This window comes from Paroedura picta, chromosome 4 (genome assembly GCF_049243985.1).
Source record: "Paroedura picta isolate Pp20150507F chromosome 4, Ppicta_v3.0, whole genome shotgun sequence".
NCBI classification, from domain to species: Eukaryota; Metazoa; Chordata; class Lepidosauria; order Squamata; family Gekkonidae; genus Paroedura; species Paroedura picta.
The window spans coordinates 128842623-128856873 of NC_135372.1; the positions used below are offsets into that span (position 1 = coordinate 128842623).

General features: G+C 45.9%; 1 protein-coding gene across 2 annotated transcripts in view; it reads right to left on the bottom strand.

The window, feature by feature from the left end:
• Positions 1 to 9315, bottom strand: part of SALL4 (spalt like transcription factor 4) — a 30484-nt gene extending 21169 nt beyond the window's left edge. Inside the window, exon 1 of one of the 2 annotated variants that reach the window (XM_077335638.1) lies at positions 8991 to 9315. In XM_077335638.1, coding sequence (XP_077191753.1) covers positions 8991 to 9063 — 73 coding nt within the window. In that variant the 5' untranslated portion in view covers positions 9064 to 9315. Of the gene's footprint in view, positions 1 to 8151; positions 8279 to 8990 lie in introns of those variants that run through there. The other variant, XM_077335639.1, reaches the window with a different exon arrangement.
• Positions 9316 to 14251: the final 4936 nt, after the last annotated feature.

Below are 14251 nucleotides of genomic sequence, written 5' to 3' on the forward strand. Positions count from 1 at the left end.
CACACACAGTGACCTATCACTGGAGCTTAGTTAAAATCCAGGGCTCAGTCCTAGAGTACTTTCCATTCTGACAGGCAAGGAATGAAGATGTCTCTAAGCAAGCACAGAAACACACAGCCAGTATGGTACGGTGGTTAAAATGCCTGCACTTCCTCTTGGGTTGTTGTGCAGTGGCCATATTTAATCTGAAAAAAGGATTTCTTTGTAAAAGTCATTTGTAAAAGCCACAGTGGATTGTCCTTACTGGTAAGAAAGACAGACCCAGGTGGGGGAGAGAAAGAGAGAGAATACACAATGGAAAATCCTATGGCCAAGAGCAAGCAAGAGAAAGCTTTTCCAGCCTCCCAAAGATGGGAGACTTTTGAGGAAGGGTTGTCAACCCTGGGTACGACAGTCCGAGGAGCTCAGCAGGAATATGACCCCAGACAGCCCACCTGCTGAAGGTCACGTTTCCTTGAGGGAACCACTGAGCCACAGTCCTCGTCCTGTTTAAGCCCATGTCTCTCACACCACTGCAAAATTCCAGTCATTGGTTAAGAATATAATGTAAGAGAAGCCATGTTTGATCAGGCCTCAGACCAACACAATGTCACACAGTGGCCAAAACCCAAGCGGCATCAGAAGGTCCACCAGTGGGGCTGGAACTCCAGAAGCCCTCCCATTGTAGACCCCAAGCACCAAGGGTACAGAGCTTCACCGCCCCAGACACAGTGTTCCATCTATGGAATGCTGGCAGGGGCTCATGGGAATTGTAGTTAATGGACATCTGGAGGGCCGCAGTTTGACTACCCCTGATCTATACCTTGTGGCTAATAGCCACAGATGGACCTGAGCTCCAGATGTTCATCCAATCTTGAAGCTGCCTATGCTTGTAGCTGCCACCACTTCCTGGGGGAGTGAATTTCACACGTTAATTAATTTTTGGGTGGAGAAGGACTTCCCTTTATCTGTTCTAAGCTTACTACTCATTCATTTCATTGAGTGCCCATGAGTTCTTTTATTGACAGAGAGGGAGAAAAGTGCTTCTTTCCCTACCTACTGTCTCCCACACAATTATGTAAACATCTATCATGTCACCCTTCAATAAGCATTTCTCCAAGCTAAAGAACAGATTCAGGTGGGTAGCCATGCCAGTATGAAGCAGTAAAACAAAACTCGAGTCTAGTTGCACCTTTAAAACCAACCAAGTTGTATTCAAGATCTGCAAACACCAGTTTGGTGTAGTGGTTAGGAGTGCGGACTTCTAATCTGGCATGCCAGGTTCGATTCTGCGCTCCCCCACATGCAACCAGCTGGGTGACCTTGGGCTTGCCACGGCACTGATAAAACTGTTCTGACCTACCACACAGGGTGTCTGTTGTGGGGAGAGGAAAGGAAAGGCGACTGCAAGCCGCTTTGAGCCTCCTTCAGGTAGAGAAAAGTGGCATATAAGAACCAACTCTTCTTCTTCTTCTATTGTATTCCTATTTCAGCTATAATTGCCCAGTTAATATATGTGTTTAAACTCTTGCTAAACCTTCCTGGCAATAAAATCACCCATCCTCCACCCATGGTCATCTAGATAAGGCCACCGAATTCAATTCAATATGAATAGCCCTACCTGAGTGAGCAGAAGCGTGGCCAGACCATCCTTGGATGACTTCCTCCACTAAAGTAGAACAACCCCCCCACCATGTATGGTTGAGGAAATTTTGTTTCATTACATCTGAAGAAGTATGCTTGCACACAAAAGTTTGAATAAAACTTTGTTGGACATAAAGGAGCCACTTTTCTCCAATGTTGTTCTGCTGAAAGTATAGATAAGGAGGCCATTTGGCAAACGAGCTCTGATTCCATTGCAAAACCGCAGCCATCTAGTCTCAGTCCATGATGTCCTCCAATTCTCAGATTGGCTGATGAAATTTACTCAAGATCCTTCAAACAATGCCTAAAAGAGCAAGTCGAGGCCCAGGAATTCATGGTTGTATCTTCACTATCACTCAGTTAAGAAGAGCCAGTTTGGTGTAGTGGTTAGGATTGCGGACTTCTAATCTGGCGCGCTGGGTTTGATTCCCCGCTCCTCCCCACATGCAGCCAGCTGGGTGACCTTGGGCTCGCCACGGCACTGATAAAGCTGTTCTGACAGATCAGTAATATCAGGGCTCTCTCAGCCTCACCCACCTCACAGGGTGTCGGTTGTGGGTAGAGGAAAGGGAAGGCTAATGTAAGCCGCTTTGAGCTTCCTTCGGGTAGAGAAAAGCGGCATATAAGAACCAACTCTTCTTCAGTAATATCAGGGCTCTCTCAGCCTCACCTCCCTCACAGGGTGTCTGTTGTGGGGAGAGGAAAGGGAAGGCAAATGTAAGCTGCTTTGAGACTCCTTCGGGTAGAGAAAAGTGCCATATAAGAACCAACTCTTCTTCTACTTCCAAGAGTCCTTCTTGGAAAAGCTCGTCAGCAAGTTTAGGCTGAGTTCTAAACAGGTCACCTCATTGCTGTAAAAAGGCATGGATCTTGATGCATTTCGTTCAATGGGATATGTTGAAACCCCACTGAATAAAACCAGATTTTGCTTAATTTGGCTGGATAGTGCTTATTGTCTCCCCCACATCTCATCCCAAGTACACAACCTTCCCCCCCCCTTGAACTCAGCATGCATGTTAGAAGTGTCAGCATTATTCAAAGTTCATGCATGGCGTCCAATATTTACGCCTTCGTTTGATACTAAAACGTCGACCCCTCCGTCCGGTTATTGAAGATCAAATTGTCAGTGTTTTTGCCTCTTCCATCAGAGGCAAAAATGCCTGCAGAAAACCAAAAGCATTTTCAACCACCACACAAAACACTCAACTGAGCAATGGTCTTTGATTAAATTAGGTATTTGATTAAATTAGGCATTTTACTGATTAAATCAGGATCAATACCAGTTAGTTACACATGTCACCAAGGAACACCTTGGGATAAAAATCAGATGCATTTGGCTTTTCATTTTGCAATCGACAATTAGTGAGGACACAACTCAGGCTTCCAGAATGGCTTGGGACAACTGCACTCCCCCCCCTCCCCGCCATGTGCAAGGGATTACACAATTACTCTTTAAGTGTACTATCAAGTAGGAGGACAAAGTAGCAAGTTTTGTGCAGCACTGTAGTTTTACGTGAAGTATCACAAAAGTCAACAGGACTGCATTGCTCAATTTCATATTCTATCATTCTTACAGCGAACTTTTCAAAGCTATTTTAGAAGTCCTGTAGAAATATGGAAGCCAAATAACCCCTAATTTTTAAAAAGTCTCCTAGCGTTCTGCCAAGGCTCAAAACCAAAAGGTTCAGTTAACATCCACTAACATTGTGACCCAACAGCCAGACAGAGGAAAACTGCTGTATACTACCCAAAACACCCAGATTCTGAAGAACGGGTGAGAGTAATTTTTCTCGCTCGAAATGACAAACAAATCCCTTGCACATTTTGTTTTCGATGTGAACTGTCAGCGCAGCTAATGGCTCCGGAAGAGCAGTTGTGACAATCTGCTGCAAAAAAGCAGCGAAGAGGAACCTGCGACCTCTTAAAGAAGACAAACTTTTTACCTAAACATTCCTATCAGTGGGTTTGGATCTACAACAGACAACAAGTTTAATCTTTAAGCTATGAGACTCTTGCTTGTTAATCACGCCTGCCCAGTCTGTGCAAAAATACCACAAGAGCCATAAGAAGAGTGTTTATTTGCAACCCAACACGTCTGGATTCAAAGATGCAAAAATGACAGATTCAAGCGCAAAAAAAAAGCTGTGTTTTAGTAAGAGCCACCAAACTGACATGAAACCGTGCACAAGCTTTCAAGAAGTCCTATGATTCTATGATTCCTCCAAAGCTCTTTGTCGGGCTGCACATGAAATGGGAAGGGGGAGGAAGGGGACAATCTGTTTGTTTGCCACCACCATCCATTCTGCCTTAAACATCTGGCGTGACGAAGCGTTCTGGAAAACTCAAACACACCTGCCCGACGTTTCGTGTCTGTTTGGTTGGTCTCAAGCCCTTTTTATTTTGGACCACCCTTCCACCTAAAAACGGAGCAGTGGAGACACAGAGAACTACTGCACAACCCTGTTACTGATCTTATCTCCTAGATTCCTGGGTAAACAAGGGGAGCAGAGACACCCACATATCACAGTTGCAAGGGGTTGCGCCCGAAGAGAGAGTAGGAGGGGAGAGCCCCCCCCCCCCGCTTCTACCTGATCCCAGGGCCGGTTTCTCCTTCCAGTTGCATCCACCAGCGAGTCCCCTGGCCGACCAACAAGGCAGCCGCAGACCACACGGAACACTATTCCACTGTTTCAGCCCTGGCTAAACAGCGCAAAAACCCCGCTGCCAAGGTCAATTGCATGAGAGTCCTAATTGTAAGCTTGACATCAACTTACCACCCACCGCAGGCAGGAGGAGGCAGAGGTTAAAGCAGCAGCTCTGTCAAAACGTCACCCGCTGCCGGGCTGAGCCGAAAGGCCCGGTCCCTACAGGCGAGATAGTGTTTCACTGGCATGGAAAGAGAGGGAAGGAGAGTGCAAGGGGGAAGGAAAAGAAGGGCACACCCCACCCTCCCTCCTTCATGGGGCTTCAGTTAAATGAGTCATCCCCCTGCCAGTCAATTTGAATGCAGGTGGGTCAGGGATGGATTCAGATGCAAGGTCAGGGGCAAACTTGTTGTTGTTGTTCCTGGACCTCTGAAGTTCCCTTCTTTGGCACCGGATCTACAGCCTAGAGCCAGTTCTAGAAGAGCCAGACTGGAGTCCAGTGTTGTCTTAAGAACCAACAAGGCTTCCCAGGGCATAAGCTTTAGAGCAGGGGTAGTCAAACTGCGGCCCTCCAGATGTCCATGGACTACAATTCCCAGGAGCCCCTGCCAGCGAATGCTGGCAGGGGCTTGTGGGAATTGTAGTCCATGGACATCTGGAGGGCCGCAGTTTGACTACCCCTGCTTTAGAGAGTCAAAGTTCCCTTTGTCGGACACCATGTGGCTCTACAGCCCATCCTCTGGAAACCTTCCTGGTGTTGAAAGTGGGACTGCAGACATGGATTTCTCCCGCAGACCAACCCTGCTACCCACCTGAAACCCATCTCTAAAAGGTTCACTGAAAACAAAAATAGATTTTATGTAATCTACCCTCCCTGCTTCTTGCAAGCAATTCTCTTTAAATCTGCAAATTTTTGTGGGGAGGGGTGAAATTTCTGAATATGGAAGCACTGTTAGCCCACCCTGCCTAGCCTAAGACAGACACTGTTTATGCCTTATATATTTATTTATATGCCGTGTAAGTTTTTTGTTACTCCAATTCTCAAGTGAAAGCTGCAAATACTGGCTTAAAGGGGGAAAAATTGCAGGCTTTTCAAGTTTTAAACTGCCGATTGGAAGGGGGAAAAGAATGCAGGTTAATGGCTATTACACAAGTACAATGGGCAGATAAATCCTTTGCAGTGGAAAATGCTAATTTTCAGTATGCAATTATTGTTCTCTAGTGACCACCTGCTATTTTTTTTGATCTGTTAATTAATCACTGAGTCAGCAGCAACATTTCCCCCCAAAACCCTCCACATGATATTGTTTTTTTTGGGGGGGGGGGGAATTCACAGGTGGCTTTGCAAATTTTAATTTTGCATATACATTTTTCTTCCCTAAAGCCAAGAGATAAAATGCCTTCTTGGCATGCATAGTTAAGTCTATACAATAACAGATGGGTGGGGAGGCAATCTTGTGGCTCCTTCAAGATTAGTATAGATGATGATGAAGAGTTCAAAAGCTTACACACCATTTTTTTAAATTTTACAACTAATCCAAACTGAAACCAAAAGGTGGCTTTAGATTTTTTGGTTTAATCCCCCCTTGCTTTGGACTAAGGCTTGCGACCACTTAGTGGTCATGCGCAATAAACACATTGCTTTCATGTGCAATAAGTTTCTGCAAACTCTTATGGGACTTTTCTGATTAAAAGCCCTCAACTTGATGCCTGTAAATGCATCGCTGGAGCATGCCAACTCCAGAATCCAAGTGAATTGGCACACAAACAGCAAAGAAACTTGATTTGAGATTCAACTACCCTTATGCTTCCTGCCATACAGGTTTTAATATTTTGTGCCCAAAAAGATCTACCATACATGACTAAAACGACTGGGATCTACTAATAATCTTTGTGTATTATATCTACTGATGATGATGATAATCGTTGTGTGTTATATCCTTCGATGATGCAGCAGAGAAGAAAACTTTGATACAAGAAAACAGCTCTCCAAGCTTAGCCAAGTGGTTTTCAGCAAGATAGTTTCCACTTTTCCTACCCCAAAGGGTTGTTGTGATAAATGTACAAAGCATTTAGCGTTATGTCAAACAGAACAAAGAGTCTGATAGTCTAATAGTCTTCACTGGCTACCCAGTGGTACATCTGCTCAAATTGGGACTTGGTTTTTAGGGGCTCACAGTGTGAGCCTAATTGGAGGAGGTGGTCTAGTCTTCTTTATCATCATCATCCTATGTGGGGTTACTCCAGTCTAGTCCCATGAATTTCAACTGGGAGTAACTTTGCAGAAGACTGTACTGTAAAAGCTTCTCTATTCTTAATATAAACTCAAAAAAGTTAGCGGTTTCCACGAGGCACATCCAAGCATCGGACAGGCTTGCCGGGACTCAAAAGCTTAGTCATTCCGATCTCCCCTCCCATCAAACCCAGCTCTGCAAAAGCAGGACCGGACCACGAAAGGGTTTCTCCAAAAACAACCGTGGGGAATGCCTTGCTCTTCCCATGCACGCAGCGCCCTCCAGGTGGCGCCAGAGAGCACCCGAACGATCCCTTCTGCACGCGAAAAAAGTTACCTTCCAAACAATTGGGTTTCGGAAACTAGAACCGAATTAACGAAATAAATAAATAAAATAAGGGATCGTCCCTCCTTTGGAGGTAATCAGAAGAACTGGCCACCATTGAAGGAGAAAGGGGGGGGGGGAAAGAGAAAGCAGTCACGCTGAAGGCGTTTGCTGCAAATCAGCGTGCGAAAACGGGAGGCATTGATGCAATATGCAATATCTGGGCACGTAGGCACCTCGAAGCATTTCGTGTCTCCTCTCCCCCTCCCGTCCCCTCCCCAAACTCTGCCGAAGTTATTAACCCTTTTGTCTCTAGGCAGCCCCCGGGAGCCGGCTTGCCTGTGGAAACACCCCCCCCCCTCCCCGTGCGCCATCCTCCTAACCATATGCACAAAGGGAAAAACAGTCATGCATTAAACATGGGATTTATGGCCCTCCGGCCAGCGTTGCCGTTTTCTTAAATCACCATTAACCGGACTCCACAATTGCACTTTGGGACTCTAAAGGAAAGGGGACCGGGCGGGGAGTCTTAAAACCTCCCGCGGTTTGCAAAATACAATCACACCCCCCACCCCCACCCCAATACATTGTTAGCGTCTATTTCCATCCACTGTGTCGGTGATGGGGAGGGGGTTATTTTGGACAGACGGATCTTCAAAGAAACTTTTTTTTAAAGAAAAAAAATAAGTTATCAGCTGATTTTTGCAGCCCTCGTCCCAAGGAAGGGCAAAAACGGCACTTGGAAATCGCTGGGGGGAAAAAAAAAGGGGGGGTCCGCCTGGGGGTCACCGGCGCCCCTCCAGGAGCCCCGAAACGGCTTCCCCTCATCGAATTCATCCTGAACTCCCCATTTCCCCCTGGACCCAAGGAAGCGATCACTCCCCCCCCCCTGCAAAATCAAGGGGAGCGTCGAGAAAGCCCCGAGTCCTTTTAAACGGCGCTCCCCCTCCGGTTTGCACTCCGCACCACCAGGTGGTTGCTTAAAAAAAGAAATCCTTAAATTCATGCCCAGAATAGAGTCCAGTTTCCCGATCTCTCCCCCCCGCCCCGAAAAGCATCGCATTCAATTCATCACACACACAAACACACAACCCAGGCATTTAAAGGTCTCCGGGTTAGGCTTCCAGCGAGTTCTGCAAGAGCAGCGGCTCATGTCTCTCTCTTTACCCCCCCCCCCAAAAAAAGAAAAAATCCCTAGTAAGAAAAGCCCGACATTTCTCGCGTCTTGAGAGGGGAGGGCAGCCAGCGGCGTGTCCGGGACATCTTTTAAGCGAGGCCACGATCGCCCCTGCCCACCCCACCCCCACCGCCCCATATTAGCTCACCGGAGTTATTTTAGGAAGTCGGAAATCAAAGATGGCTGGAGGTCAAGCCACAAAAGGTCCCGGGGCTGATAGCCATCGGCCGGGGAAAAGAGCCCCGCGCCTGGGGACGGGACGGGGCCGGCAAGCGAGGAAGCCCCCCCCCCCGGCCCATGCAAATAAAGGGAGAACAGAGAATCTCCCCCCGTCCCCAGTTACATTACGAAAGGTGATCCGCGGCACCGCTTTCGCCCGCCTCCCCGAAAGATCTCCCACGGGGAGGGAAAAAGTTCGCGGAGTTTCCCCTTCTCGGCCCCGGGAACCGAGCGAGGCTCGTCCCGCCGCCAAGGATGCTGAGAGCGCCCGGAGCCGCGCTCGGGAGAAAACTTTTTTTTTGGGGGGGGGGGGGAAGGAGGCGAGAGGGGGCCGAAGAAGACGAGATGCGCAAAAGGGGGAAAGGGTGGGTTTTGTAAAGCGTGGAAAGGGTTCAAAACTTTGAAGCAGGCTCCCTTTTTACTAAAAAGAAATCAAGGTGATCCAAATCCGGATTCAATGCGGATTGGCTAGGGGAGGAAGGTGGAGAATGTAAAGACTCCCAACATGCGCTTTCTCCGGGACGTGATTAAATTATTAAAAAGCGCTTGAGTGAGTCAAAAAAGAGAAAAGAAGAAGAAAAAAAAGTGGTCCAGGTCCCGAAGAGATCTGTTGGGCTCAAGATGCAAAAGCCCCCAAAAACGGAGCTGGGAGGGCGAGAGCAAGGAGGCCTCGCACAAAAAAAGCCAAGCGCCCCCCCCCCAAATATCTGTTGCCCATCAATTAAAGTTGGCCCATTGCCCCGGGGGGCTCCGCCGGCCGCGCCTCACCATTTGCTCCATCCGGGGGCGGCTGCTCGTCCGAATGGATGTGCTGCGGCTTCGCCTGCTTGCGCCTCGACATGGTGCACCCGCATCGGGAGCGAAATAGTAGCAATTATTTTCTTCGCCTTCTTCACAACAAATTCCTGGAGTTGGGAAATTGCTCCCCGCGACGGGAATGCGCATGTCAGAGTAATTATGATTATCAATAATGCATTGCGATTTATCATGGGTCCCTGACAGCTGATTGGCTTGAGGCCAAGAGCTCACAGATTATTCAAATAAGGTCCATTGATCAGGGAGCAGAAGGGCACGCCGGGCATTGTAGTCTCCGCCGGGCTCTGGGCTCGTGCATGTGATCGACGCCTGGACAATTGCGGACTCGCACGCGAGCCGGGGGGGGGGGCAGTGGAGATGGAGATTGGCTGCGGCCCGATTGGATTGTGTTCCCCTTAAAATAGGCGGGTGGGGTCGGGTGGGACGCCCGGCGAAAATATCCCGGATCCATCTTTGAAAGTAAACAAACAACCTGGGCTATCAGGAGGGAACAATGCCTCTGTTATCTTACCTGGAAGATTTGGGGGCGGAATGTCGCCTGCCTTTTGAAAGTAATTAGCTAGTCTAAAAGGTGGTGCAAAAACGGGAGGAAACGTGGGTCTTCCGTCTGCTGTGCAATCAAACAGAAATGCCCTTCGCCAGCCCAATTCTTTGCATCTTTACTCAGAAGTAAGACCCATTGGGTTCAACAGCAACTACTCTTATAGGACTGCTGCTATATTGAGTGTTTCTAGCTTTTACACAAGAAAAGAGGTGCTTTAAAAAAAATTAATCATATATTTAATAAGCTATGGATCAGTGTTTCTGCATAAACCTTAATGCTCCAGTTTTGGGGCGCCTTCTATCTCAGTTTTTGAGCCCGAAAGATACTTCATGTAGATGTTTATGTTTTATTTTCCTTTATTATTCACTTGTACTTCACCTTTCTCTTCTATGGGGACCCAAAGCAGCTTATATGTTCTCCTGTCCCCCATTTCATCCTCACAACAGCCCTGCCAGGTAGGTTATGCCGAGAGAGTGTGACAGCGCCTAGGTCACTCAGCAAGCTTCCATCTCACAAGTGAAGATTCGAACCTGGGTCTCCTGGTCAGTAGTCCAGCTCTCTTAACCACTACACCATGGTGGTTCTCAGTCCAGGTAATGTCTCAGTAATCCTTACAAAGGTAAAGGTATCCCCTGTGCAAGCACCGGGTCATATCTGACCCTTGGGGTGACGCCCTCTAGCGTTTTCATGGCAGACTCAATACGGGGTGGTTTGCCGGTGCCTTCCCCAGTCATTACCGTTTACCCCCCAGCAAGCTGGTACTCATCCTTACAAACAGCCCTTTAAATTCGCTTCTTAAAATTATTGAAACTGTGGGAGATTGAGAGAGGTGCTTAAGCCTAAAACCACCTGAAGAGTTAATGAATGTTTGAGTCCAGCTGCACCTTTAAGACCTACAAAGTTTTATTCTAGGTATAAGCTTCCATGGGCACGCACACAAAAGCTTATACCCAGAATCAACGTTCTGGATTTTAAAGGTGCCACTAAACACAAGCTTTGTTCTGCTGATTCAAACCAACATGGTTAACCGCCTGAATCTATCTTTAATGAATGTTGTTATTGTTTCCTCCTTTCTTTCTTCCGGATGCCTGACATACATATCCCTTGGGTTACCTGCTTGTTCTTTAGCAGGGCTGCAGTGCTTTTATCAGCTGTATTATAGAGACAAACGGGTTCATCTTTTGTCTCTTTCTTTAGGCACTTTTGGCGAAAATGTCTGTTGAATTTTCTGCCACAGTGTCACAGCTGTGTCACTGGTAACCTGATAAATTCAGCTTTGGGCATATTGTGGTGCAAAGTCTGATAAGCAACATCACATGCTGCTTCTTATGTTTGAGAGAATAAAGCAGTTGGTATTGGGCTGCGAGTTCAAATGCTGCTTCTGCCATAGACTCGTTCTGTTGCACCAAATAAGTCATTGTCTACAATCTAGACTGTGAAGCAGATATTTATACCCTGCTTTTCACATCAGTTGATAACCTCATTCTCTCATGTTCTATTTTATCTTCTCAACAATATTGGCGAAGTTGATGTCACCCAGCAAGTTTCAGGGGCAGAAGCGGGATTTGAACGTGGATCTTCCAGGTCCTGGTCTGATTTTCAAACCGCTACTTCACATTGGAGCGGGCCAAACATTACTCTGCATTTTTTTTAGTGACACGTAACAAGAGCATGGACTTTTCATTTATAGAGAATCATGCCGGTAAAGAATTTATCTTGCAAAGCTCAAAAAGTGGATTCTGTGCTTAAATCTCCTGTCTAAATATATTGGCCTCACCAAGTTATTTCCACCCTCCTCCTGCAGCAGATTCACACTTCATTTTTTAAACTTGGGTATACAAAGTCCCCAACATTTCAGTGTTAGTTAATTAGTTAGTTTATTCAGTACAGCACTTGGGCCAGATAAAATCTGTTAACAAATACAAGAACATTTCAATGGAAAATTCTACGCAGTCACCTGTTGGGAATTGTGGGTGACACAAATGCATGCAAAAGGGCTGACGCTTCCTTATAATAAACACAGAAATTAAAAAAAGGGATCGCTCTGCTCTGTGTGGACAGTTGCTATTTAAAGTCTGGCATACTTAGGCCCCTAAGCTACAACTCGGGCCAGATGATGCATAAACCAATTACTCCATAATGTTCTGATGATTAAAAGAACTGAATTCATCATGCTTGGATCTTCTTAATTAACACACTCCACCTACATTTTGCCGATTCCATTCTAATACTTAACAGAAGAAGAAGTTAAATGTTTCTGGGGAATGAGTGCACCTTCCCCTCCCGACTAGGCTGCTCTGCAAAGAGTGATTTAAGAGTTATAACATAGGCAAGCCATCTTGGGAATTAGTTTAACTGGACCTATCAATACCGCACAAAGTAGCCACAGGAAAGTGGACCCAAGTTGGCAGCTTCAGTTAGCCTGAATATCATAAACGTGGCTGAAACCATTAAAGATCTGAGAGAATAAGTGTGTCCAAACTCATAAGCTATACTATTTAAACGTATTTTTAAAGAAGAAAACACACCTTTCCCACCTTTGCACTGATATAATGGAAACAGGCCATCTTGCAAAAAGCAATGCTGTCTGTACAAAACAGAAATTTTCAACAGGGCGTTCTTATAAAAGGATTAGAACCAGAGTACAACGTAACATCTCTAGAGGTGGCTTCTATAAGTGGACAAGATTGCAGCCCATTTCAGTGTCAATTGTGTTGTATCACTTTGCTCTTACTGCCCTGCCTCTATCTCTGCAACCTATTTCCTGAATGTCAGACATGGGTTTCTTTTAGTTGCTTTCCACTCCTGCAATCCTTATGCTCTTTGCATCAGTGAGAAAGGGGGGCTATAGATTAAGTCAGTTAATAATAAAGGAAACATGAAGACTCCTTGCAAACAGAGCTTTGCACAAAGTCATGCAGAATGTGGCTGTCTTAGGGACCAGTGTGATGCAGTGGTTCAAATCCCCACTCATGCCACAGAAAACTGCTGGGTGACCTTGGGCCAAGCACACGCACTCAGCCTAAACTGCCTCGCAGGGTTGTTGTGAGCATAAAAGGGAAGCAAGGAGAATGATGTAAAACCGTTGGGGAGAAAGACAGGATATAAATAAACTAGCTAAATAAAGAGTCCTGCAAAAATTTTCCGCTAAAATCACAGTATGCGGATGTGCACAGTGTTCTTGATATATTTAAGAGCTTCCCTAGAAGTCCTTCTTTCTTCATCTTATGCATTTCCACAAATGGTGATGCCTCTCACAGAGATGCTATAAGCACTTTGTGATCTAGGTTTGTAAGGTTGTAAGGCTGCCAATTCCAGTTTGGAATTCCACTTTTCCCAGAGAGTTAGTGGTTGGAATGCGCAATGCCTAAAGTTATAGCGCAGCAAAGATCTAACTGATATTTCCAAAGTAGAAAATCAATAGTTAGTTGTGTTGGTCTGTAGCAAGTTCCAAAATCCACATGCTATGTGTTATGAAGACCGCCCAAAATAACACAACACATTGTAATTGGGTTTTAATGGGGAATTTTAATGGTTAATATATTGTATCTGTATTAAAATGTTGTGAACCGCCGCGAGCCGGTTTCCGAGAGCGGCGGTCATACAAATCAAATAAATAATAATAATAAATAATAATAATAATTCTACTTACTTGATACCGTGTGCAGGGTTGAACTTGTCATGGTTAATGCTTAAGCTTCCATTCAGATTTCTGTATTTCTAGTCCTATTGCATTGCTTATCAGATGTCTCATCTTACTGGCTGCGTTGATTTATGCAACCCGCCTTGACCCTCCTTGATAAAGGTCAGCTGTAAATAATGTCAGTGAATAAAGCATACCAGCTTCTGGGGTCCCAGATCTCATCAGCTTGATGAATCTACTTGACGAATCTTGCACAATAAGCGCATTGTGCTATTTTGATTCGTCTTACTTTTATTTACTTCATTTATCACCAGCCTTTCTCAATGAGACTCAAGGCAGGTTACAATACCTATAAAAATGCAGTAGAAAAGAGCCAGACTCTGGTAGCACTTTAAAGGCTAGAAAATTCGTGGCAGGGTAGGAGCTTCTATAAGTCTCTGCTCACTGCTTCAGACACCATGAAAGTGTACCAAGGAGGTATCAGGTACCGTGAAGTGTCTGAAGAAATGAGCAGTGAGTCGCAGAAGCTCTTACCCTGCCCCAAATTGTGCTAGCCTTTAAGGCAGGGTTGGTCAATCTGTGGTCCTCCAGATGTTCATGGACCACAATTCCCATGAGCCCCTGCCAGCAAATGCCCCTGCCAGCAAATGGGAATTGTAGTCCATGAACATCTGGAGGACCACAGGTTGACCAACCCTGCTTTAAGGTACTACTAAACTCTTATTCTATTTCGCTGCTATAGACAGACCGACACGGCTACCCATCTTGATCTCTAAAAACCCAGTCATGCAATGTAGGGCATCTGCTCAACAAGGCAAAAGGATAAGGTTTAGAGAAATTGGGAAGCCATGCAATCCAAATACCGCCAGAGACTCAACAGCGTAAAAAATAGAGGATGTGAATGACAAAGGTGGGAGATGCCGCAGCAAAAGTGAGGTGGTACGTACAATAAACCCTGCAGAAGGTTGCAATCCTTTTCGGTGATGATGGTACCAATTTCCAGAGCCCTTCAATATACTACAATTC